Genomic DNA, 26032 nt, shown 5'->3' on the forward strand with positions numbered 1-26032 from the left:
GAGTTTCATGCAGTTGTGTTGAGTGAACAGATATCCTCAGGAGAGGAGATAAGGTATAGTTGGGTGTCACCTGCCTACACAGGGTATTGTACATTGGAATATTTCAGTTCGAGGTTCCATGAACAGATTAAAGAGAGTGGGTGATAAGGTGGACCCAGTGACAAGTGGTAGTGGACAAGGATTGGTTACCCTTCATTCTTTGAGTTTTGTTGTGTATAAATTAAGCAAACCAATTTAGGACAACCCCCGATAATCCCATTCTGTTTAAGCAATTCAAGGACGCTGTCATGTAGGAGGGTTAGCAGCCCATATTTGTTCAGATCTAGTATTTGAAGCGTGTCGTCAACTATATGGGTAAGGACTGTTTCCATGCTGTGACCCTGGCAGAAACCAGGTTTAATTGGTCACGGTGAAACTAATCAATGATAGAATATATGTATGCATTTCTCAAGGAGCTTTGCCAGAGAGGGAATGGTTGAGATGGGACAGATTATCAGGGTTCTGATCCACTGGTTTTTTTAAATGGGGGTTATCTGCCCCAATTTTAGGCAGTCTAGTAAAGCCCCTTGGAGTAGTGAAGCCTTCACTATCTTAGTCAAGAGTAAAGAGGTTTAAATCTAATTGAAGATGTTAGCTGGTAAAGGGTCGCAGAAGTGGTTTGACGGTTTAACCCCTTGGCCGCGGCGGCAATTCTGCCGCAGCGCAGGGGGGGGGGGGGGGGGGGGGGGGGAGCGCACAGCGCCACCATGCTAGTGACGGAACCACTCCGCCACAAGCTGCGGTGGCGCTGTGCTTGTGACAGAATGGTTCCGTCATGGCCTCACCCACCTAATAGAACCCTCAGCACAGGCGCAAAATCAGCGCCACGGCAGCCGGGCCGTGACAGAACCATTCCATCAGCACCACTGTGGCTCGTGACAGAATGGTTCCGTCACGAGCATGCAAGGGGTTATGGGTTGTTAAGATATTAAGAATGGCATTTCAAAGGTTTTGAAAGTGTCCCACAAAGCATTGTTTGAGGGAGAGTTCATGTAGGTCTGGGTGCTGAACGATCAGATGCTGGGCATTTTGGGGTATCAGAGGAGCTCAATTGAGTTTGAGATTATTCAATCTTTGACTTTAAGCAAGGGGGCTGCAAATGTTGCAGGCAGTGGAAGGGACCCCAAGGTGCAGGGGTTGCGGTTTGGAGTAGATTGATGTTTAATAATTTCTAACAGTTTTCCTGGACGATTTTTGGCTTGGTCTACTTGAACTCTGAAGTAATTTGCTTTGGAGTTTGATGTGTTTATTGTAGGTGTTCCTCTGATCGCAGGTGCTTGGGGTGTTCTAGGGACGGAGGGGGATCTCCACACTCATTCAGCTAGTTTCAAATTGGGTCTTTCTTCATTTAGGCTCCCATGGTTTGGAGTCTCTAGTGGAGAGACTAGTTGTAAGGGCACAACTGTTTCAAGAAAGGTTGTCATGGAGTTGTTGTAGTGGTTTGTAAGGTCATGGACATCTGGCATCTTAGGGTACCAACTTTGGTTGTCCCATTCAGAAGTTGTCGCTCAACAACAAATGATAATTATGGGTTTACAGCTAGAACAGGTTAAAACTATGTATATGCTGCAGCCTCCCTTAGGATTCAATAGGCCTGCTGTAGAGGTTACAGACACATTAGAAAGGGCATTTGAGCTTTGCCATTGGTTCAAATGGCAAATTTGAGTGAACAGTTTAAAACTCCCCGTAGAGGGCTTCAGTGCCAGACTGGGAGGCATGTTTTAACTTGTCTCACTCAGTGGCACAGCAAGTACTGCAGCCTCTGAGTGGACTAACAGGCCCTCGTTACCACAGTACCATAGACTAGGGACTTACAAATTAAGTTGGGGTTTGCCAATTGGGTAACCATTTACTGAATCCTGCTTAGCAGGGCTCCATGAATTTCAGAGCCATTACACCAGTGCATAGTAGTCCAAATGAGACAGCAAGGAAACCGGCTTTTTGCTGGTTTCACCACGTTCTGGCATGCAGCCATAAATTAAGATACATACAATTACATTTGGCAAAACACATCTGTAGTTCAAGCTTTCACAGTGCAGATCTTGTACCTCGAGAGTTTGCCTAAGAGCAGAACCACCAAAACCCCTGCGTACTACAGTAAGACATTCTATGTAACAAAACACTTAAATTCGATAGACATGCAAGAACTGCCATACTGAAAAGCCTTTTGGCTTTAACATATGCTTTGCAAAGGGTTGTTGCCTTGGTCGTAACTTTTCTAAACTGACCACATTTGACTGGTTACAAAATTTTCCAATAAAACAATCCGGCCTACAGCCTTGATTGTTGCCTCGTCTTAAACCCATGCTAGCCCTCTATGGAGCATACACTTTCCCAGCAAGCGTAACATGCACTCTCAAAGCACACACCTACTGCCCAATCAAAAGCTTGGAGAAGATCAACGTGTGAGCAGACCCTAAACCCCTCTCAGTATAGTATCTGAAAGATCTAGCTCTGCAGATCAAATATGGTGGGTGACAGCTTTCTTCTCGTCAGATCTTGAAAGGCAAGAGTGTGGTTGAGCAAGGTTAAATTGTTGTGGAAACTGAACAAATTAGTCCCTCCAAAAGAATTGAAAAGGCCATCAAGGGTCATTACAGGTGTATAATAACCATCATGGCTGCGAAATTTGTATTAGTGTCCAGTATGGAAAGTAAAATGTGGCATGAGACTAGTCAAGGAGCCCACAAGTTGCAAGCATGCAACATGAACCTAGTAAAATTGAGTAAAAGGGACCATAAAGAAAAGACAATACATTTTGATACGTCCTGTGTAAATGAAGTGGAACAAATGGTAAAAATTAACCCTAGTAAAGTGCATATATGTTTATGCTAAGCCCCTATGTGGTTAGAGTGCTAGAAGGATGCTTAGTACCCTTTTGTACCGCTTTGGCTGCCATAAGTGTGGCAGGGTATGCTCAATGAGAATCCCTTGCTCACTTTGCCACTGGATTCAAGCACGCCGGGCTGAAGACGGCTGGAATGCCAGAAATCGGTCCTCTGAAGCTTGTTTCCGGTCCAGGGAAGGCATGGCTTGGCAGTTCGGGCTGGACTGTTCCCATGAGGCACAGGGTCAGACTGATTTGCATATAGCCATGTCTGAACTGGGTTGGCAGAGTGGGCTAAAGAACAGTGATGGATCAAACTCAGATCTTTTGACTGGGTGTGAGCGTTTGATTGGTTGGTTCAGATGCTCCGTCCATCACCACCCCCTTTTTGTACCTAGTTGGTGACTGAATGCAGAGCTAGATTGACAAGAGGGGGTGGGGGTGAATACATTAATTATCCTGAAAGCATGTGTTTATACCATAGTGCTGTAGATTCACATGCTCTGCATACTCCTGAATTACAGTTTAGTGGGCTTGGATGTTTGCAGCTGGTTTTTCTTTTATTAAAAAAATAAAAATTCAAGTCTCACGGTATATTGAGTCCCACCTCGCATGGGCACACTCTTAGATTTTTCTCCACACTGCGGGTGAGCATACAGACTGAGTTTGACTTATTAAAAAAAATCGAGACCATGCAAGAACTTTGTTTAAGAGCTAGAAAATACATCTGCAACAATCGATGGCTTCCAGGAGGTGGGAGGGCGTGTGTTAAACGAAAGCGCTAAACGCTCAGATGCATAGAGGGTAACATATTCCGTTCATAACGTGTGGCTGTAAGTACACATCTGCTTAGACTAAAGCCCCGAAGACAAACAACTCGGTCCAACAAGTAAAAGTCTGCCAAGCTTTTTCCTAGAACTAAGGAGTCGTCCATGCTTAAGAGAAACTGTTTTACCAGGGTTTTTTTGGTACCACCACCCGAGTCTTCCGCTCACATGCACCCACCACAGACCAGCCACTCATGAGGGGCAAGCTGCCAAACACCCATGAATGTTCCTGCCCTGACTACGGAGGTGGTGCTGTGCAGAGAAAGGCTGCACGTGCTGCTACCTAGTTAACCTAATTTTTGCAAAACATATGAAATTGAACTAATGTTTTGTGAGCAAAAAGTCTCATTTTTTATTAATTTAATGCCAATTATTCACTTTTGGCCTTTTTAGAAAAATGTATTCTACCAAGTTTACCTTAACAACCTTATGTACATCAGACCTATTTACAACCAACATTCTAAATACATTTCAAATTGTTCTCATTCAAAACCGTCAATCATACCACTTACATACCATACAAAAGTTTTTGAACATACAAACAATGAGAAAATATATGATTTTCAGTTGGAAAACATAATCACAACAAAGCCATATACGTTTATAAAGCTTTACAAAGACTAGCTATATTTTATGTGTCTTTAATTTATTTCCGGCTTTTTTTAAGTCTACGCGTTTCGAACTAAAAAGAGACTTTTTGCTCACAAAACATTTTTTCAATTTCATATGTTTAACAAAAATTAGGTTCATTAACTAGGTAGCAGCACGTGCACCCTTTTTGTTTATTACTAGCTCGTGGCAAGCTGTGCTGTTGCGAGCCCAGACCCAGTGGTGGTGTTATTGTGCAGAGAAAGGCTGCCGGAGGAGCTGGAGCCAACTGAGGACGGGCCGGCCTAAAAATTGCGCACCAAAAAAGCCATAAGTAAATCAAATATGGGACCCGTAACAGGGGCAGTCTCCTGGGAGGGTCTTGAAGGACTAATTAAGCTTGTCCACCAATAAAAAAAAGCATTTTCTGAGGAGCACCAACAAGAGCCAATTGAAAAGAGTGAAGGTCTTTGAAGTCATAGTCTGAATGCAGCATGCCTCGCATGCGCACTGACTCTAGGGTCTACCTAAAAATAATGAACTAGCAGCCAACGTGAGCTGAGTGAGGGCTCCGAGCAGCAAAGCCAGAATTTGGGAAGGAAGAACCAAGGGAAAAAAAGGTTACGTCTGCCCATTGGTAGAGTGGGTAGAGAGAAGAGTGGGCAATGCGGCACCCTACCCATTACATCCTGGAAAAAAACGCTTTACTTCACTTCCGCAGATGTTGCATGAGCAACTCCAGAGGGGCCCTGAACCCTTCCCTGTAGAAACCAGACCTGCAGAATGTGTGTAGCAAGTAATCTTTTCTTCATAGTACATGTGATCAGCAGCAAATGTTGGGCCGAAGGTAGGGCCAGCACAAGATTCTACATCATAACCACCCCATGCCCCTCCCCCACCTCCACTCAAAACAGTCATACAACGTCTACATTGAGCAATGCAGGTCTCATGTTAGTAGGCATGGGCACGAAACTCCACTTGCAGAGTTTACCACTCAGTGTAGCATGCGGCCTTCTGAAAAACTGCTCCATGGAGTGGAGTTTATGCCTCTGGCGAGTGAGGAAAATCTTACTCCAGACCATCTCCTGGTGAGATTTCTCAAGGCGGCAGTCACAGGTGGCTGCTACCACTCGCATGGGGAAACCTTCTGCTCACGTTGAGGAAGCTGCTGCTCTAGTACTCAACGGCAGAAAGCAGCGCCCTTTTGCACTGCACATGGTGCGGTCTGCATTGATTTTCCAGTACAGGACAAACACCTGCCCTAAAAACATGAATGGCGTGACCCAACGCACTCCGCCACTTGCGGACATCTGAAGTTAAAAATACCCCGCTCTGCTATGCAGAATTGTGCATAGCGGAACTCTGCCCCAGCCTAGCCATGAGCAAAGTCCACGTGAAGAGGCTGGGTGGGTCCCGCGCTGGTGCAGTCAAGATGGCAGCTGTTTCAGAGTAATCCAACACATACAAATGACAAAGCAAAAGGCAGCTTAAGTTCAATTGGTGTTTATTGCTTGCGAAGTAGACTGCACGAGATTACACCCATTTTCAGTTTCACGTTTTTCATTTACACAAAAAAAGTTGCCATGGTGAACTTGCAGTAAACAGAGCCCCGGGATGCGGCGCAAAATTTTACAAAAATAAGCTTCCCCTTTTACACAAAAAAAGGCCACACCTGGGGATTTAGCACCAGATGAGCTGATTCTCTAAAAGTGTGCTTTTACCTCTCGCATTTTTAAGTAGAAAATTTGGTATTACAAGAAACCCTGAATTAAATAAAAAACGTGAAAATGGAACGGTTGTGGCAAACCTTGCACTTCTCTTTGCGCCGGGTGGGTAGGTGTCACATTATTTCATTCATGCCTTCCCCTGCCCGCGCAAATGAGCCTCTCCGCGGGTCTCGTCAGCTGTTGATTCCCCTTTGAGTTTCTTCACTCAGATTATAAAGCAGTTTTGTTTCTTCCTCACTTTTAGAATTTCGGTTCGGATGTTAGCTTTGCATTTCAAATCTTTGGTGGTTCATTTCCTGGTGCCATCATGATTTTATTTTTTCCTTTCAAATTTGCTGGATGTTTCATTCCTCTGTTTAATTTCCCTTTAATTCCGGTTGAATTTACGACACCTACAAAGAAAAAAGTGAATTAAAAACCAAACACGCATTTAGGTGATAGCAGTCGTGTGTTTCTAGAGGCATCAGATTGTCAACTGAGAACGAGACCCGCCCCAATCTTTCCTTTCACAGACCACCAGTTTGCCATTGGTGGCCGAGGCTCAAGGGAATCAACTGACTAGAAACCGTGGCTGCAAGAGGCCAGACTAGTCAAAGGGCAGAGTGCAGCTAAAGGCAAGCCGGGTGTCAGAAGTGTTCAGGGAGCTGGACTGAGAATCAGGAATACCCCTACCCATGTAGTAGCCAGGGCACTAAAGCACACAGATTAACCTCTTGGATGCTCATGACGAGCTCAGCTCGTCATGACCGCGCCCGTTCCGTAGAGCGCTCGCACGCTGATTCCCCTGCTGTGCTGAAGGTTCCATTGGAACGGGCACGGTCATGACGAGCTCAGCTATGAGCACCGGAGCGCCGTGGCTCATGACGAGATGAGCTCGTCATGACCGCATCCGTTCCGTAGAGCGCTCGCACGCTGATTCCCCTGCTGTGCTGAAGGTTCCATTGGAACGGGCACGGTCATGACGAGCTCAGCTATGAGCACCGGAGCGCCGTGGCTCATGACGAGCTCAGCTCGTCATGACCGCGCCCGTTCCGTGGAGCGCTCGCACGCTGCGCTGATTCCCCTGCTGTGCTGAAGGTTCCATTGGAACGGGCGCGGTCATGACGAGCTCAGCTATGAGCACCGGAGCGCCGTGGCTCATGACGAGATGAGCTAGTCATGAGCATGGGGTGCTTGAATCCCGCCAGCTGCGAAGGGGTTAAAGGGTAGCAGGGGATAATTCTGCAGCATGTAGCGGATGCACAGAGTGCGCATTCCCAGTAGGTACACTTGCTGGTGGCTGCCAAGTCTTTTACCTGATAGTAAAGGCCTTATATACACACAGGACCAAAACCAAACGTAAGCAGCTACCACTAGATACTGGATTTCAAAAGGTTTTATACATCCCCAGCAGAGTGACAAACCATTCAAATTGGTCAAACCCTGAGCACAGGTGGCACCTGTACCTACATATTGCATTGTAAGCACATCAGCAGGTTTGCCATACTGGAGGCTTGCACACTTCCATGTCTGAGGAAGTTCATTGGGTGGTGATCGATGCAGCTGCAAACTAGAACAGGCATAAAAACTGCAGTGCCACAAAACAGCCATAGAGCGTGTTGGTCTGGTCCACTGCCTCACGCAGGAGCAGTCATGTATCCTCCTCCGAGGTCAACCCGCTCCAGCACCACCCACCACGTCATGACCAGCAGTAGACTTAAAGCACGGACCTGCAATCCCCTTCACTGCCATAAATGGCCACATTAACGTCAGTTAAGTAACGGCCACACACTTGGACCGCCAAAGTGCACCCCTCCCCCCCACAGAGCCTGAATCCGTTTGCTCACCTGGATGGATGGTGGAGGTGTCCTGGGGAGCCGGACCTCACTCAGTCTTGCTCTCCCCGCTGGCCACCACTGCAGCAGCAGGGCTCTCCGCTGGTGTGGATTCGGCCACCTTGCCCTGAAAGAAAGCAATGGATGTTAACTCAGTTATGGGCAGCGTATGAAGCGCTCAACTCTACAAAAACAGGTAAAAGGACTGCAGCCGTACAGACTGGATGAACCAATACAAGAGCAAACGTCAGGCAGCCTGCAACTTGGGTAGAATCCATACTAGTTACCACTGAAGCAATGCAGGCTGCAGCAAGTCAACTTACCCCATCAACCACGCAAACTAGCGCTAGTAAGCTGGCAAGCACAGAAGCGGAGAGAGGGCGGCCCTTGTAAGGATTCAAGCACATCTAGTTCTCTCAATCATTCACTGACTTAAGCCCTATGGTTTGTCTGAAGAATTTACAGAGGCTGCAATATATCATGATTTACTGCACATCAGTGCAAAGGGAGAGCCGGAGGTCAGACTCTTCTACTAAACGAAAGTACCATGGCCATGGCCAAAGCGCCCATGCTTTATGTTGGGGACAACATCACCATAAGGTTCCAGTTCACCATGAAGTCTGATTCAAGAGTTGTTGCATCCAAACCCTGGCCCTTAAATAAAGCACAGTCCACCCCACGGCATATCAGTGGGGGGCAGGGGTCTTATATGGTGTGGTTGTGCAGCCTCATCGTGAAACACTAAACAACCCCTTTAGGTCCCCTAGGGGTTATTTGTAAAACCTCAAGCTTACCAATGGGTAGCTGTGGCCCTCTGCAGAAAGTCGTACACAAAGGAACTAGAATAAAGCATTTAAGTAGCAAGAAAACAGTTAAAGAAATAGACAAGTCACCAAAGAAATCTGACATAAGTGTAGAGCATGTATTTTTAGATACCACAAAGAAAGATCCACTGGGGGCTTCCAGTGGTATAGAATTGACACTGTACAGCAAGTCGAAGCCCATCCAGGTCCAACACTAGACGGCAGGGACACGCAAAGCATGCTCAGCACTGCGTGGGCCAAAGGCTATGATCATCACTCTAGGGATGCAGCAGTCCAATCCAAAAAAAGATGCGGAGCTAGAACCAAGGTGGCCAGGATGGGAGATTAGTCAAGCACCGACACCTGCAGGGAGGCAGACATTGGCCTCAGCTAGCCCCGTCCATTTACTGGCAGTGTGAGCAAATGCGCCACGGTCTGCTCCGTTACATACTCCGTACCGTGGTCCACAAGACAATCCTTCGCTTCATGCTGGGCATCGGTGTCACTGTTAATATATTACCAGTAATTCCAGCGCCTTGAAGTCAGTCGAAGGCATGCCAGATTACAGCAGGGCCAGGTAACAGGATTAAACTGCAACCCCTTCATCTTTGGGGACAAAGCCCTCTGCTACTTTCAACTAGCAACACACTAGATACTCAGCCACAGTAAACGGTGCCACCCACAGAACAGAGGGCAACATTAGTCAAAAATGCAGACATTTCGGAGAAGCCATTGATCGACACTCATAACTAAGCGGCTCAAGTGAGTCAAGTGTGCACAGCACACCTACCCAGCACTACTGCAAGGACACAAGCTGCGAATGATGCATCGCTTGCACAGATGTGCCAGTGGTATACAGACCCCATGGTACCCAGCCCTGTTCTCCATGCATTACCTCTTTGCCATCTTGGGATTGAGAGTTCTGTGGGTTGGCGCGGCGCCGATAGTTGTAGGGGCGCCTGTTGTACCCGCGTCGGGTTTGGGGCTGGTGCTGCTGGTCAGAGACTGCAATGTTCTCACCCTGGTTCTCCTTGTTGTCACCTTCCCCTGCCACAGGCGGTGGTCTCGGGCGTGGGGGTCCTCTGTGGAATCAAAGTTGACTTTGAGTGTACATACATCGCTACAATTCCATTTGCACTCTGACTAGAATTACGCAAACATCCCATCCTAATAGTAGGCTCCCTGGCACACCCCATTAATTAGCACCAAGAAGCGCGCGCTCATAGGCTGCAGCATGATGCTCACAAACGTTCACTGGAATTATGCGATTCGACAGCTTTTTTTGCATAGTTAAGGATTTGAAGAGTCTAACAAATCGGCGCATTACAAGTGTCCAACTCAAACGACCATTAATAAATTGCAGCAACGTGTGGTGCAGTGCACTTCGGAATGGCTGCCTCCAACTTGCAACAACATTCCTGTAGGATTAAACCAATACGGTGAAACATGTGCCAGGACATTAAGGTGTAAGAATGGCAAAATAATGACAATACCATCACAAATTGTGCCACATAATTAAAATTTTCGTTACATAATTTAATAAACCCAGTCAGATAAGTTGGTCCTGCCTTGCTGCAAATTCCAGTAGCCCTGCTCATACAAAGAGAAAAATAATGAGCAACATGCAACTCTGGGTGTTCAGCATAAGGCCCTGCCGGTAGCACCATCACACCAGCTTGGTCCCCCTGGGATTACGCTAGAGTAGTACAAATAGATACTTTCCTCAGCCCTGCACGCAGGTGCTCCCGGAGACACGGCTGGCTCACCTGCGGTACCGTGGCCTGTAGTTGGGCTGGCGTCCTGGCTGCGGGTTCTGGTTTGGCCCTAATTCGCCACCACCTTCCTTGATCTCCCCTTCTCCGCCCTAGAAGAGATGCCGAGCGCAAGTTTAAGGCGATGGGTACAGTCAAGGCTTCACGACCAGCACACAAACTTGAACACTTACAAAACCAGAGCCACTTGAGGGTTAAAGAGGTTCAGAGCTCGAGCACCAATAGACAGCCGAGATGCCCCTGCCCAAATGGAAGAAACTGGAGCAAACCGGGCAGGTAGCCTCCCTCTACCTCCACCAGTCTATACTTTACTGGCGAGAGGGCCAGACAAGTCTCCTTCAAGACTGATTGAGTCATCAGCAGTACCTCCAATAGTGATGCATTGACGGCAGCATTTAGGATTCTGCAGAAATCACATATCGTCCCCTTTTAAAGGCTGTAGCGGCAAAACTCCTTCCCACCCTCACATGGTAGCGAAGCATTAATCGGGAAAGATAATGCAATAAATAATGCACTTTCAAAAACTTATAAATCAATCTTTATCTCCCAAATAATGCATCGCCAGCACAAATCAGATTGGTGTTGGGTCTTAATAACCAGCACTATGCAAGAAAAAGCCAATTTATTAAAACATGGAATAGGATAAAAATGACCTTGATAACCAGATGTCTCAGTTATGGCAAGAAATAAATACTAAACCAGCCTGGAATGATCTTAAAATGGTGCTAGAAGAGTTTGCTGTTACGCCAATTAGGAACACAGCAATAAACATCATTCAAAAAGGTAATTAACCTAACAGCAAATCAACTGTCGCTCGTACAAGATAAAGATATGTTGGCAAAAAGAAAACATGCATGGCAAATAAATGGGTTTACGAAAAAGCAGGTACAAGTGTATTTGGAAATACCTTGGTCAGAAAAAATAAGCAAATTTTCATCAAAGCAAAATGTTGGGTACTCCTGCGACTTAAGTCTTCTTTCCCCTTGGATGAGAACAGAGGGGTCTACACTATGCAGGTTGTGTAAAACCGGCCAGGAGACTATAGTCCATTTGCCCTGGACTTCAGATCGAAAGAAAAAACTATACTTAAACCATCTTTTAATATGCGAGGAATAAGGACATGTAGGCAAGTTCTGATAAGGTGTCTGCACTCTAATGACATAGTATGAAATCTGCCTTTGTAAAGTACGAGAGTAAAAGCAAAACTGGGAGATTAGAGTGAAAATTTTGGTTTTAAAACAGACTACAATAGGTATAGTACTCAATGATTTATCTTATAGTAACTTATTTTAGTGGTTTTTAAATTTTAGTATATGTATTCGTTATATTGTAAGATTTTAAGTAATCAAACAATAAAGAATTATTAGTGATGCTTCTGCAAGCAGGCACACGCACGAGAACGTTTCCAAAGTCTCAATGGCAACCCCAGAGTGTTGCGCCCTAGCAAACTACAACCTGCAATGGTGCATGTGCAGGATGTCCACGGTAACTCATCACAAGTGTACAATAGGTCGAACCAAAGGGACCTTCATCTTTTTGCTGCTGACGGAGACCATGTAAAGTCAGCACCAGGGGCACAGTGCAGGTCAGACTGTACCTTTGAACTCACTGCACAGACCAGGCCTGTAGCATTTGCAAAATCCAGGTATATATGTTTATTTTTTTTATTTTTAAGGTTTTATAGAGCGCTTAGTAACCCCTAGAGCATCCCAGCGCTAGAACCAGAACTCAGGAGAGGTCAGAACCGAAGGGGGGGGGGATTTAAGGAAAGAAAGGTTTTCAAGGCCTTCCTGAATTGGAGAAGATTAGGTTCAGTTCAGTACATGTCAAGACCACACCCCTGCAGCACCCAGGGTACCCACATTTCCACGAAGGCCCACAACAGTAGAAGTGGATCAAGGGAGAAGGAAAGCACCTACAGTTGACCACATCACGACCAAACACCCACTTGCAAGTATCTCGTGGTCCTCTTGAATGGAAAGGATTTCAGAGCTTCAAAAGGAACGGCAGTCACTGAGTGCACACAGGATTAAGCGTGCCCTGCTGCGTGCCAATGTAGGAGCACATGGCCAAGTTGACATGCTTCCAAGACAGCTGTCGTGCTGTGTAACTCACCCCATGCGGTATCCCACCTCCCCCACACATAGCCCAGAGCAGCATCACTAGTTAAATTTAGCATGTACCACCAGGACAGCTGTCAGCAACCCTGCAGAGTAAACATGGCACTCTGCAATACAAATAACAATTAACAAGTTAGCTTCCAAGAGCAGTCTGATATTTAAATAATACCACCACCTCCACTTTAGCAGAGGAAAGACCTTTTTATTCTGCCTGGATGGCCCAAAGATTTTAGGGTAATACCTAAAATAAAGTAGTCATTGATGCAACTAGAAGCACCCGGAAACATAAGCACGATCTTCACAAGTTCAGGGTATTTCATGTCCAAAAAGGAGGTGGTACACCCCAATCACCACAAATGTAAGTAGCATGCAGTGGGCCAACTAGGTGGCCGGCATGATGAAGAGCACCCCTCCCTTGTGTATGGACTCGTGTAAGCCCTTTCCAGGCGGCCACCCCAGGTTATATTTCAAAGCTACAATTCTTCGGCTGGGTGTGGAGTGCTCGGTTGCCTTGGTGGGTGGCAGCAGCGAGCGTTGTGCTCATGCTGCTGCACCTTGACACCGGTTCACCACATTCCCACCTGTGAGGGGAGGGAGAAGGGATGGGGCACACCCAGGAGCCCCAGGGTGCAGTGCATAGTTACCTGTGCGCCGGAGTGCTGGCCGGGGCCCTGCGGGCGGCGGTTGAAGCCGCGCTGGACGTAATAGGGCGGGAAGCGCCGCTGCCTGAACTGCGGGCGCCGCTGCTGCCCCTGCCCCCGGGGGTTCTCTCCGTCGCCAGCTTGGTGCGGTGGGGGGCCGCCGCCACCGCCCTCCTCGTCTTCCTCCTCCTCGTCTTCCTCCTCCTCCCCCTGGTGCGGAGGAAGCAAAGACGATACAACGGGGTCACAACCGGGGGGCTGGCGCAACCCATGGCATGGTGCTCAGAGGTACCCAGGGTTGGGGGGGCTGGTGGTGGTGCTACGGGGAGTGGGCCACCATTATTATGCACCAGGCCACGCTAGTGCAGCAGGGAGGGTTCATGCTCGCATCGCACTATGAGCCATTTGACACCTTAAAATCTGGTCTTGGGGTGAGGGTCTGCGCCCTCCCAGGGGTGCTAGAAGGGCGCCGCCCCCAGCCCACCCCTGCTGCAGACAGCTTTATCACTACTGCCAGCACCAGTACCTGGGATGTGCTCAGGAGCCTGTCCAGTGGTGCTGCAGACCCGGTCCTATCTGGATGCCCCCACATGCACTAGGCCTGGCAGTTACAGCGCCTTGGACTCATGCAGCGCCCCCAGGGTAGCCTCAGTCTCCCAAGCACAGACTTACGTTTCTCGGGGGTCCGCGGCGGCGGTTGTTGTAGTAGCCTCGTCGGTAGCGGCGTCGGTCGGCAGCGTAGCGGCTTCCCTGGACAGGGACCCCCTCCGGGCCGGTGACATTGGCGGCCTCAGCTCCCTGCGGAGGAAGAGAAATGGTGAGGGGGACACTAAGGACAGGACAGAGACACTAAGGACAGGACAGAGACACTAAGGACAGGACAGAGACACTAAGGACAGGACAGAGACACTAAGGACAGGACAGAGACACTAAGGACAGGACAGAGACACTAAGGACAGGACAGGACAGTGACACTAAGGACAGGACAGGACAGTGACACTAAGGACAGGACAGTGACACTAAGGACAGGACAGGACAGGACAGTGACACTAAGGACAGGACACCCTGGAGCCAGAGCCGTGACCCATCGAAGGGTTCAGGCATGGCCGTGGGTGGAAATAGCGGCATGAGAAGCAGACAGTCAGCTATGCGGCCACTGGTGGGAGCTCAGGTGGAGCCTGGACAGACCAAGGCATCACGCAGATGGTGGTGGTGCAGTGGCCCGCTTCAGGCACTTATCAGGGAAAGAAGAGAGGTCCGACCCCTAGCTTCACCATGCCACCTGGAGTGCCAGGCAGAGCCGGCCTCTTGGGGGCAGGGGGGCTAGCTTCGGGGTGCGTGACTCGGACACAAGACACGATTGCTCACCTTCTCTCCGGCGACAACATCAAACTCCACCGTCTCGCCATCTCCTACGCTGCGAAGGTACTTCCGGGGATTGTTCTTCTTAATTGCGGTCTAGTTAAAAAAAAATAAAAAAAAGGAATTAGTCATGACAGGTTACAGGGTTACATTTAACAGGTCAGCTTTGCGGTTTCCGCAGGTGACCCCATGACTCAATATATCAACGGCTGAGGACCAGGAGTGAAGTGAGGCCCCCAGGCAGGTGTGAGCGCTGCAGACCAGGCAAGCTTCATTGGTTCTCCTTTCTCAACAACCGCACACAAAGAATCAAAATTAAAAGCTTCGAATCGGACCCCCTCCCATTAGTAGAGGAGTCCCACAAGGATCAGTACTCTCACCACAACTTTTACATGGAGCCCCTCATCAATTCTAAGGAAGTCCAACATCCGCCTTCCACCTCTACGCAGACACACAACTCTATCTGGACACCACTTTGATCGCAGACATCCACAGACTGAACGCCACACTCACTAAGGTTCAACATTGGCTCTCATCCTACCACCTCAAACTCAACGAAGAAAAAACAGAAGTGCTCCTCATCTCGAATAAAGATGAACCCCCAAATACTAGAATGGCTCAAAGCCTTAAACGCCCTCAATGTTCCTCTTGTTCCTACAAACTCCGTAAAATCCCTAGGGATCACACTCGACGCCAAACTGGACATGAAAGAACACATCTCAAAAACTGCCAAAAGTGCTTTCCTTAACCTGAAACTTCTCTACAAACTGAAACCCTTCCTCCCCACGAAAGACATGAAACAGGCCACTCAGGCTCTGGTACTCTACAGAATGGACTATGGCATTGCTACTCTGACTGGAATAGCCAAATCGCACCTGGGACCTCTGACCTCTACCCTAAACGCCGCAGCAAGAATGGTCATGACAACTAAAAAATACGATCACATCTCCCCGGCTCTTAAGGATCTGAAGTGGCTCCCTATGGACAAACGAGCCAGCTTCCGTACAGCCTGCCTCACACAAAACCCTGCACACAGGCAAACCAGAATATCTGGCCAACAAGCTCAAAAGGGCCGGTCAGTCTAGGAACCTCAGAAGCTCCAACACACTCCTACTCATTCCTCTGAAATCCCAGAAACACAACATCTAGTAAATTTGCGGGTAATGCTCCTAAGATATGGAACTCCATCCCCCATATCAGAATGACCGCCTCCATCCCGAAATTCAAGATGCTACTCAAGGCCCTCTTCCTGGAGCGCAACAAGAACTCAAGTTTACGTTGAAAGACCATGATATCTACAATCGCAGAGCCGGATGACTCGCTTTCGATTATCCGCTCTGGTTTGCGCTCATGTTACTGTACAGACTTTTACTTTGCCCATATGCTCCCTGCCCTGTTTACCATCCACTGTCTTTCTGATGCAGACTTATATTTGTTGTGAAGCGCTCTGATACCCTCTGTTCCAGCACAGTGGGAAGCAGACAGCTCGAGCACAGCCGGCCCACCACGGTCCAGCGCCAAGCTGTAGCCAGTAGGCCACATCTTCCTGTGGAGTCTAGCATTATCAGACACCGTACGATTGAATCCGAACACAAACAGGAGGAGGGATTAATTCTTGGACCAATACATGCATCAACACAAAACACCGGGTCTGAACTGGGACACCAATATGGATTGCGCCAACCCACCACTGTTGCTCAGTCACCGCAATGTAGCTCCATTCTCTTCTGGCCTGATGGAAAGCAGGTAGAGAACAGCAAGAAGGCCAGGGCGTAGCCTGTCCTACATCTGGCAGACACCAGGTCGGGAAACTTAAATCAATACCACTTCACTGCAGCCTGACCAAAAACAGGAGTCCACCGGGCAGGATACAATTCCTTCCAAAGTTTACAGAGAGCTACAACACCATTTCACTCCATTGACTATCTCCATAGAACCACTCCATGGAGGCCATGCATGTCTGAAATTGTTATCCTGACTGGCACGTGGTCAGTTCTTGTGGAGGACAGACTAGGTCAACCATGCCACACAGGGTGCTGTCTGTCGTGATTGGTCGTGACAGGATAGCTTAATACAAGAGACTCAGAAGGTGCCACGGCACCTCCAAATTCTAGGCCTGGAAGTTGTGCCAGACTGAACGCTTCTGTCCAGCCCCAACAAAAGATGAAGTGTGACCCATGGGCTATAAACTTTACATCTGGAGAAAGCTGTGCATTTAAGCTTTAATCAGTTCGAGACAGAGGCTAGAAACAGCCGATGGGAGCATCTGTTACCGAAGACGTAGCACTGGTGTGCTTCCACCTGGATAGAGTGACCAATCATGCCAAGAAATATGAGACGGCTTGCCTTCAAACACCCCAAATATGGGCTAACCATCACTCCTAGGAAGTATGAACTGGTATAGTAAGCAAAAAAAACAATGCTGTGTCCAAGTACTGCACCCAGCACAGACTGTAGTCTTACCTGGTGTACAAAGACGTCTTCCTTGGTGTCATTTCTGTTGATTGGAAGCCATCAAGGCAGAAGGTCAAGTGAAAGAGTGGCACAGGAACCAGAGAGAAGGAAATAGCGGAGGAAAAAAAAATTAGTACCCCATTTCAGGGCAGGTTTACTGACCATACACCTGTACTGAACACGCTCAAACTGGAGAATGTAAAATCAGAGCTAAGGGGGGGGAACCGGTGGTACAGAATTCAATCAAGCTTAGGAAATGGATGCCCTCAGAGGGCTCTGTTCCAGTGATTGAGGATAGAACCAGTCGATAGGAGCGCCTGGCACCGAAGACATAGCACTGGTGTTTACTCTGCCTCCGAACATTACACATCTGGGCACATATAAGCCCAAACATGCCAAGAAATGGAGGCTTGATGTCACCTGGCACAATAATTCACTTAAGAGGGCATTGCAGAAGTTATGCTTGCATGGAATATTAAGAAAACTGAGCCCCCCCCCACCCCCAAATCCCGTTTACAGACCACAGTTCAGACATCTCGTTTGATTATAATAGTAAATAGGTCCGTTATCTATTTGCAATCTGTGTTGCGCGGCCCTGGGTGCATGTATGCTGATCCTAAACTGGGATAAAACCAAAGATTTCCACAAACCCAACACCTGACAGTGACAAGCTTAAAGCAGACAAAAACAGCAAAAACTGAAAGAAAAAAAAAAAAGCACAAAACAAGGAAAATAAAATAAAAACGGGTGGACATACCGGTTGATAAAGCCGTAGCCGTTTCTCACGTTAAACCATTTGACAGTGCCCAGGACTTTGGTTGCTAAAGGAACGAAAAGAAACAAAAAAAAGCAAACTAAAAAACAAACGCAAGGTGGGGTAATGATACACATCCAACATGATGGGTGGATCCAATTCTATCCCTCCTTCATGAAGTTCCATCAGGTTCTGCTCCCTGAAGAGCCCAGCGTCACAGTAGACAGAGGGGTGACCAATAAATGTAGGATAGGAGAGGGGGCTCTCCCCTACCACCTTAATGCAGTTATTTGGGAAATTACGGTATAAAGGGACAACATGGTTGTGGGCTTTACAGTCACCCGACTATACACTATATGCATTCTGACAACCCAACTTTATTGTACTATCCCTGGGGGTTTGACATGCTCGACATACAGGACGCTCACTACGTACACCAGTGGAAATTTGGTTTACTATCTTGAGAGCCTAAAAGGCTGACATGGATCTTGCCCTCCATTAGACAATACTGTTAACTATTTGGTGGCTCGACCCTCCTGTTAGTAACAAGTCGGCCAGATTTAGTAGATCTTTAAACACAATCTCAGAGAAGTGTGGCTCAATGGTTAGAGCGGCAGACCCTGATGCAGAGGTCTAGCCCGGGACCAGGGTTCAATTCCCCACCTCGGCAGGTCTCGGGCTCCAAAATTCCACGGACCTGATAATTCTCGCATCGGTGCCTATTCCGATCATGGAGTCCCACTCTGCAACTCTGGGCAATAGCTTGCTTAATCTCCACAACGGCCCCCACAACGCTAAGGATGCCTGGCATCCACCTTGGGGGTGCCCAGGAGTGGACACCTCACAGGGAAAGCCAGGATGGGTTCCACAGCGGTATTCGTACAAGCGCCTTGAGACCCTTGCGGGTGAGTAGTGCGCTATACAAGTATCAATTTAATCTCAGGGATAGCAGTTATGGAATAATTTAAGAGCAGGAAATTACACTTCACTGTAAAATGTAGTATTTTCCAATAGTCAATATTAAGCACTCGCTCAACCCCACCTGCTCCTTTCACCAACTTCTCAATCTGCATTTAAAGGAATAACTTACCACGTTCGAGAGGGTCTGCTACCCAGGAAAACCCACAGCACTATCACTCTTCCCATACGTGCCCACTGCAACACCAAGTGACTCATGGTGGAGCAGGCCACTAGCACCCTTGGAGGGTGGGTTAGGAGCCAACAAGTTGAATACTCCTGGCCTGCAGGAAGGGAAAGACTTAATGGATACGGGTACAAAGAGTCATTAACTATGCACCCCTCTGCAATCAGGATTCCACGTCGTAAAACACGAGCCAGGCAACAGGCCATGAGATACAACACGCAAGATTCTAATTGTTACTGTCGACCAATCATAGATCCTAACCAGGTAGAGGGTAAGTTGGCAACTGTGCCGTACAACACTAACTACTGAACATGGTTAGTGAGAAGGGTAACCTGCGCTATGCAAGCTAGCAAATATCCCTCCATTCAAGGAGGCACCATCACCCCCACGTGCAACAGACGATGCAGCTGTGACAAACAGTCACAGCCTTGGCATGGGCTAGCCAGCTGATCCCTCCTCCCCCTGAGCAGCTGTGCCACCCTGCTCCAATGCAGAGGGCTATTTGTGTCTGCTAGGAATGTCCAAGCCCTGGGAACAGAGCTTGAAATGGGCACATAGGCAAGGGATGAATAGGGAAATTCCGCAGATTATTGGGCAGGATTTTAATCCATTCGGTAGTCAAGGAAGCAAAGGAACTGGCCTGGGGCCACCCCTGCACATGCGTACCAACGCCCCGCCAAACACGCTAGTCTGCAAAAAGGGGTTACTCGCTGCCATACACCAATTGATGCCCCTCTGAATTACAAGCAGGTGGAGCGTGCTTTGCACAAGAGGCAACTGATTTGACCACCCCTACAAGGCCTGGGGTAGGCACTGCCATTCGCAACCTCAAAGTGTAAACACAATGGCGCTCTCCGGGGCCACAGCCTGCCCCCGAGGTAGGAGTTTGGCAGACCGGGGCAGAGGTTGGGCTCTGGCAGCAGTGTCAGCAGGTGCCAAGTGTCACTGTTTCAAGGCCACAGGTGATGTGCGTCCATTTTCCAGGAACACTACAGCCGCCTGCCAGCAGCACCAATAAATACACGGTCTGCAGAGCACGGTACAAACTAGCAGGGGGGCACCCCACACCCAGCCAAAAATAACTAGTCTTGTTAATTTTGAAGACGTGGGCACCTCGCTGAATGCACACAACTCACTAACAGATCCTGCCAAGTACCTTACTCCGCCATGGGGAGAACCAGAGTCCGAACCACAATAATCTGCTGCAGACACACTGGTAGGATGGCTCGGTCCAGCTGCACAAGAGGGCAGCGCAGTGAAACTCCAATGTCAAGCAGCCACGCATGGCACTCCCAACTGTCGGCAGAATAAGCCCCAGAAACCAGCGGGTCACCCATGGAATGCAAGGACATTACAGATGCCAGAGAGGCCCCCATAACCAGCCCAATGGAACAGGCGACTGCTACGGATCTAAAGAGAACCCCGCTCTCAAGCCCCTGGCAGACAGGTGCCCATCTGCCAGCCGTCCTCACCACTCCTAGACTGAGAAAATTCGACTGCCACAAGTGTACACAATTCACACCCCTACCTGCTTGCTCCAGGAAGCGTTCAGCAAGCATGCAAAAAGAATCTAAACTACCCACAGCTCCCAGAAGGGCACAAAATGACAACAGCAACCAGTCCAAAGTTGTACGGTGGCATGGGGTCGACTCACCACTGCTGAACGGGGGGCATCATCAACCCAATAGTGCACCACTGACAGATCTGAAGTCTTGGGGTGGGGCTTGGTGCGGCTGGACACGCCATAAACACGCCCTGGCCTCCAGCGGGTCCAGGCCCGTGGCTCACGTGTTGACATCGCAGGCTGAAACCCCGAGGCCTGCTGCCCTCCGCCGCCCTCGCAGGCAGGGGAGCGGCCTCCCCCGGCCACCAGGCAGGGACCTGGGGAGGGGGCGTGTGTCTGACCCTCGGCACAGCATGCCACACCCCCGCCCGCTCCCGCCTGGGGTCATTGCGGGACACAAGTGGCTTTTTCTTGGCACCCAACATCTCAACCATATTTGTACACGTAAGCTACTTTGTTTCAAGTAAAGCTTCCCTGTTCCCGTCCGTACAGAGCCGGCGGCGAGACGCACGCACCCACGGCCATTAGCACGAAAAATGGAGGTAGGGGGGCTGTGGGGACGCCCAAACACCAACTCAGAAGTAACACACGGTAAGCAGCCAAAGGCGCCTCTGATTGCGCAACAGCGGCCAGGAGTTGTGCAACTTGGGGTCTGTACAGCGGATCGCCACTCAAACACTACAGCACACCAACAACAACAACCAGCCCTGCTGGCAGCATACGAAGGCGGTGGAATACCCCGACAACAGCCGCCAGAAGGGGTCTATAAGCAGCCTGACATACTGATCTCCCGTCACATCTAGAGGTTTGCTTGAATCCAAACGGAAAAACACGTTAACAAAATACTCCATACCCCCCTTCTGCACAAAAATGGGGCAGTGTGCAAGGACAGAGAGGAAACCTATTCGGGGCCAAATGCTAACTTGGAAAACAAATCAACCATTCGAATAAGCACGACTTTCAGACAGAGCCCCCAGGGCGAGGACTAGTGAAGCATGCAGAGCAGCCACAGGCCGATATCAGGGCCCCCTATGCGGGAAATCACCCCGCACCCCGGGGAGACGACAACCGCACAGGAGACACGGAGGCCACAGGGACGAGTGGCGAGCCCCAGAGTCCGGCCTCTCCGCCACACCTCGAATGCACGTCCTGTACACGTGGAGCGAACAAACAGTGCACCGGGCGCCCCGGGGCCATGTTGGAGCACTGCACGCCAGAAGAACACGTGGGGAGCAGTGACCCCACCCAGAGGACACGTGGAGGTGAAGCGGACCAGGAAGCGGGCCCTGCCCCCAGGAACTCGTAACCCCCCACCCCGGTACAAGATAAGGGGCTGCATCACAGATCAACCACTGCCCCTAGAGACGGAAAAACCCTACTCTGAGTACACATAATGAAGTCTAGCAGCAGACACGTGGGTACTAGGCCTACTAAATTTACTAGGGGTGGCCGTGGCACAATTAACCCGCCCCTAACAAATACCGAGCACTCGCCTGTGGGGCCTCATATGTACTTATCCCTGCAGCACAGTAGCCTGGGGGCTGAAACCTCTACTGTTCACCAGTCTCCTAAGGGTCCCCTGCAGAGTTGCATGGATAGATAGTTTAGAAATCACCATATACGCATCATATATAATTGTACTTTATTTGTGCAATTTGTGGGAAATGGAGGGCACCTCCCCCTCCCAAATGTCCCTGTCCCAAACCACGCACTAGCCGTGGCCTAGTCCCCCCCTACACCTCTAAGGCCCCTCAACTAATACCAGAAGGGAGGGGCCTCCCCCCCCCTCCATACTCACCCAGCACTTTCTTGTCCGGGGCGGTGGTGGCTGGCTCAGTGGTGGTGGTGGTGGGGCTGGGGGTCGTGTCTTCCTGTGGGGCGGCTGCTGGTGCTGCTGCTGGGGGGGCCGGGCTCTTCTCTCCCACCTCGCTCATGGCTGCTGATGGTTCCGGGGGGCCTGCTTCTCTTGGCTCTGCTTGCTGTGCCCCCTGCGGCTCCTTGGCGCGCCCCCTCCCCTTGGCCTGGCACCCTGGTGGTACAGGTGGTACTGGTGCAGGATGGTGGGTGCTGGGGAGGCGGGGGGTGGGAGGCCGTTGATGGTAACCTGAGGGTCTCAGTAGGTTTCTTACTTCGTCCTTGGCTCCTCTTTCGGTCTTACTGCCTTAAAATGGCTCCCGCGCAGGCTTTATAGAGGGGGGCGGGGCCTTCGTGTCCGACGCCCGTCCTCGCGCCCGCCTCCTCCGCCACTCACGGCTGGAGTCACTCACGCGCCTCATTAGCATTTAAAGGCACCGCAGAAAGGAAGCGTCCCTTCTCAGTTCACCCTTTGCGCCTTCCTTCCTCAACTCCATCTCCATACCCATTTAGTTCTAGCCATCACGCTCCTAAATTCCTCACCTCATTCCTTTACCCAAACCTCATTTGAGCTGCATCAGTTCATCGTTTTCTGTTTTATTATATAACTTTCATTCATGTATTTATTTATTTTTAATAATTTTTATTGGGATTACAAAGAGTAATAGAAACACAAGGAAGAAAGATAAAATAATTTTAAAAACATATTTTAAACTACGATACTAAATATAATACTGTCACGTTAGAAAAAATGTAAATTGCAATCTTATGCTATAAGGAAGCTAAAAGGAGATTAGATTATCTATCAATCATTCATATATTTTTTTAAATCACTGTTCAGCCTTTCTTCCCCACACACCTTCTAATTTATCTCAAGTCTTTCTTCCCTTTGTAGTCTAGTCTTTCTTCCCTCCGTACTCTAATCTTTCTTTCCTTCACGCTCTCGCCGTCGCTCTCGCCTTTTGTCCGTACGCACTGACGCCTCTCTGCAGTCTTTCTTCTATTCAACTCCCTAAAGCTTTATTGAAACGTCTGAACAGACAGGCGCTACTAACGTTGTTTGTGCACGTGACGTGACGTGATTCTCTAGACGTTGTCACGAGACGTAACGTACCCTCCAGGCATGTGTGTTTACTGTTCGTGTTTTACTCATCTTTATTTATTTATTATTGTTTTTTATTTATGCGTTTTTATATAGCGCGGACTTTACCCGAAGGTGTCAGAGCGCTTATCTTTGCTTTATTTCTTTCTCGAGTAATACTCGCTTAGTGTTTCCTTTTCTACTCTAATGTCGAACTTAGAGTTGAATCAACCTGCTTCAGATTTTTCATCCTCCTCAAAGCTTTCCTGGCACATAAAGAGAATGTGAGGTGTTATGTCTGCGACTAGGGGGGGGGGGTTTCCTTTAGTTACTGGAAACTGTCCCGCCCCTAAAATTGAGCCCCACAGCTTCCTGGCAGGACGTCTCCCATAACTCACCCCATTCCCATGCTCTCCCACGTGACTCTGGCATCGCCTCTAAAATGGACACAGTTACATCTGACCTAACACCAATTTTAAATTGTAATTATAAATTGATACAGTTGCCGTAAACTTTCTTAAAATAGCCATTAAAATGAAGGGGGAGCAAGGAGATTTCGGTTATGAGGACGGATTACGTTGGTTGATAATACGAGATTTAAGGTTGATAATTTTGGTTTAAGTGACCGATGATATTGCTCTTTGAACGGATGTCAGGAGGAAGTTTGCTTTTATTTCCTTCTCTGATCGTTCTCTAATCCATGGCTCTCTTATACATTTTTTTTAACAATGAACACTTTCATGGAATTCACGAATGACAAGTTTTGGAACTATGAGTTATGTGGCCCTGATGAAGCAACATGTGCTAATGAAATAGTCGCAAAACACTCGCTGGCCAATTCTTTATTCCGACTGATTACAAAATAAAATATCTACAAAAGATCACAGAACTTTTGATCAAGACGTTGACTTGTCTTATTATACAATAATTGCCCTTTACGGAAGAAGGAGATACAAATAGTACTAAGTACAGATTTCTGTACCTAGAGCACGTTCTTTTGTTTTTCTAGTTAAAATAGATACAATAATATCTTAAAAGGCAAAAACCTGATAAAAAAAAATACCCAAATGCTTACAATTCAGAAGCATTAAAACAACAATACTAGAGTTTGAAAGCTTTAACATCTTATGGGAGTTTGGTGGCGCCTATTGCTTATCATTGGTTGGCTTCATTGCCACTCCTATTTGCTTGCTTCTTATTTGTCTTCTTCCATAGGCCTCCTTCCTCTTCTTGTGTTTGTTCCGCCCTGGAGCATCGTGGCATTACTGTCCTTCCACTGCTCGTTTATCAGGCGCAACTGTTTTCTTTTCAGTGAAGCACTCTACAAGAGTGTGTGTGTTTTCAGCTTTCACTGCTAGTGCCCAAAAGGACTCTCCTCATGGTTCAAATCTTTACATACACCTACTTACAAGTGGCACCACAGGGAATCCTCCTCGCTCCGGAGAAGTCAAATGGACCTTTTCCACCGTGCTCTGAATTAAAGCTCTCTGTGAAATAAAGTCATATACAGCATATTTTATAATTTACGAAGAGTCAATGACAAGAAGTTTAGATCGTTTTAAAGGCTTAATTATATCTATAAGGTTAGAATCTCAAATATCTTTATTCAGTTTAGTAATTTACAGAAATAATAAAGAAAGATTAGAAATCAGCAATCAAAACATGTGTGCCATAAAGAAACCCAATAAGCTAACTAAGGTACCTATTCTAAATAAGGACCCATAACGAGTTCCATTGGAAAAGAGCAATAAATGAGGCTAGAACTTCTCATGAAGTGTCGTTTTTTTCCAGCCTAGTCTCCCACAATTGCAGTAGCGGCTGCTTAGAATAGCATCGATCACAATTGAATAAAGGAATAATTTCAAGGTATTAATAAGAAATTAATTCTCCATGAAGTAGCGGCAGAGGAGAAATCCAACATCAAGACTTCTGGACAGGAAAGGGAAGTAGAGGTGTGGTGTCCTAACTAGCTAGGAACACTCGTTATTATAACCTTTCAATACATGTATCAAATATTGTAGACACCGTCACTCGATGTCCAATCAGAACAGCCCGTAAAGTGGTGTTGTCAGTCATAAAATGTATCTTTTTCCGATTCCCACAGTCTGCACTCTCTTCATCTGGATTGATACAATTCCCTAACATAATTGTTACACAAGAGAAGATTCCCATGAGAACCCTCTTACCTAAGCTAAAGACGCATTATGAGTTTCAATGTAGAAACAAAGACTAGTCAGCAAATATGAAAACATATATCAAGTTAATTCTGAAGCAACATTTTTAAGTCTACATCACCATTTATTCTCAACAGTTTCGATGAGTCTATTATTCTTGGTAGAAATGATCTAACATGGGGTGAAAGGAACTAAATGAACATAATATTAAAGTTAGGACATCTAAGATGACATCTACATTAGGCTGTTGCACAGAATACTTTACCATGAGCAAAGGTTGAAAAGGAAGACTCCGGCCTAGTCATTGCTCAGGCTAAAATATAGTTGCTTGGTGCAAAATATTTCAAACATGCAATTATAAATGAACTATTTCAAATAATATTATTCACACCTACAATTTGTCATTCTACAATATTTGTCAGCTCTAATTGTTTTACTAAAGGTATTCACACAGTTTGTGAATTTTTTTTATTTCAAAGTATTTTAT

At 47.8% G+C, this 26032-nt stretch overlaps 1 protein-coding gene and 1 non-coding gene across 3 annotated transcripts; both read right to left on the minus strand.

Moving 5' to 3' along the window:
- Positions 1–5768: 5768 nt before the first annotated feature.
- LOC144768009 (Y-box-binding protein 3-like) lies at positions 5769–22625 on the minus strand. 2 transcript variants are annotated; one of them, XM_078651401.1, is made up of 10 exons: positions 22235–22625; positions 17732–17795; positions 16984–17017; positions 14527–14616; positions 13831–13956; positions 13162–13368; positions 10392–10489; positions 9521–9707; positions 7835–7949; positions 5769–6400 (listed from the first exon to the last, which is right to left on the minus strand). In XM_078651401.1, the coding sequence occupies exons 1-9, from the start codon at positions 22368–22370 to the stop codon at positions 7872–7874; spliced, it is 1020 nt and encodes a 339-aa protein (XP_078507527.1). In that variant the 5' UTR covers positions 22371–22625; the 3' UTR covers positions 5769–6400; positions 7835–7871. The 2 variants fall into 2 exon arrangements, with proteins under 2 accessions (XP_078507527.1, XP_078507528.1); XM_078651402.1 differs by lacking the exon at positions 13162–13368 and having other exon boundaries at positions 22235–22616.
- On the minus strand, positions 17249–17383 carry LOC144771242 (small nucleolar RNA SNORA57). The gene has a single exon (XR_013599197.1). It is a non-coding gene; the product is annotated as a small nucleolar RNA SNORA57 (small nucleolar RNA).
- Positions 22626–26032: the final 3407 nt, after the last annotated feature.

This window comes from Lissotriton helveticus, chromosome 7 (genome assembly GCF_964261635.1).
Source record: "Lissotriton helveticus chromosome 7, aLisHel1.1, whole genome shotgun sequence".
Classification (NCBI taxonomy): Eukaryota; Metazoa; Chordata; class Amphibia; order Caudata; family Salamandridae; genus Lissotriton; species Lissotriton helveticus.

Coding starts and splice junctions, on each gene's coding strand:
- LOC144768009 (XM_078651401.1), bottom strand. CDS start 22,370: ATGAGCGAGGTGGGAGAGAAGAGCCCGGCCCCCCCAGCAGCAGCACCA. Junction 17,796..22,234: donor CCCGGACAAGAAAGTGCTGG/GTGAGTATGGAG, acceptor TCGTTCCTTTAG/CAACCAAAGTCCTGGGCACT. Junction 14,617..16,983: donor AAGACGTCTTTGTACACCAG/GTAAGACTACAG, acceptor TTTTTTAACTAG/ACCGCAATTAAGAAGAACAA.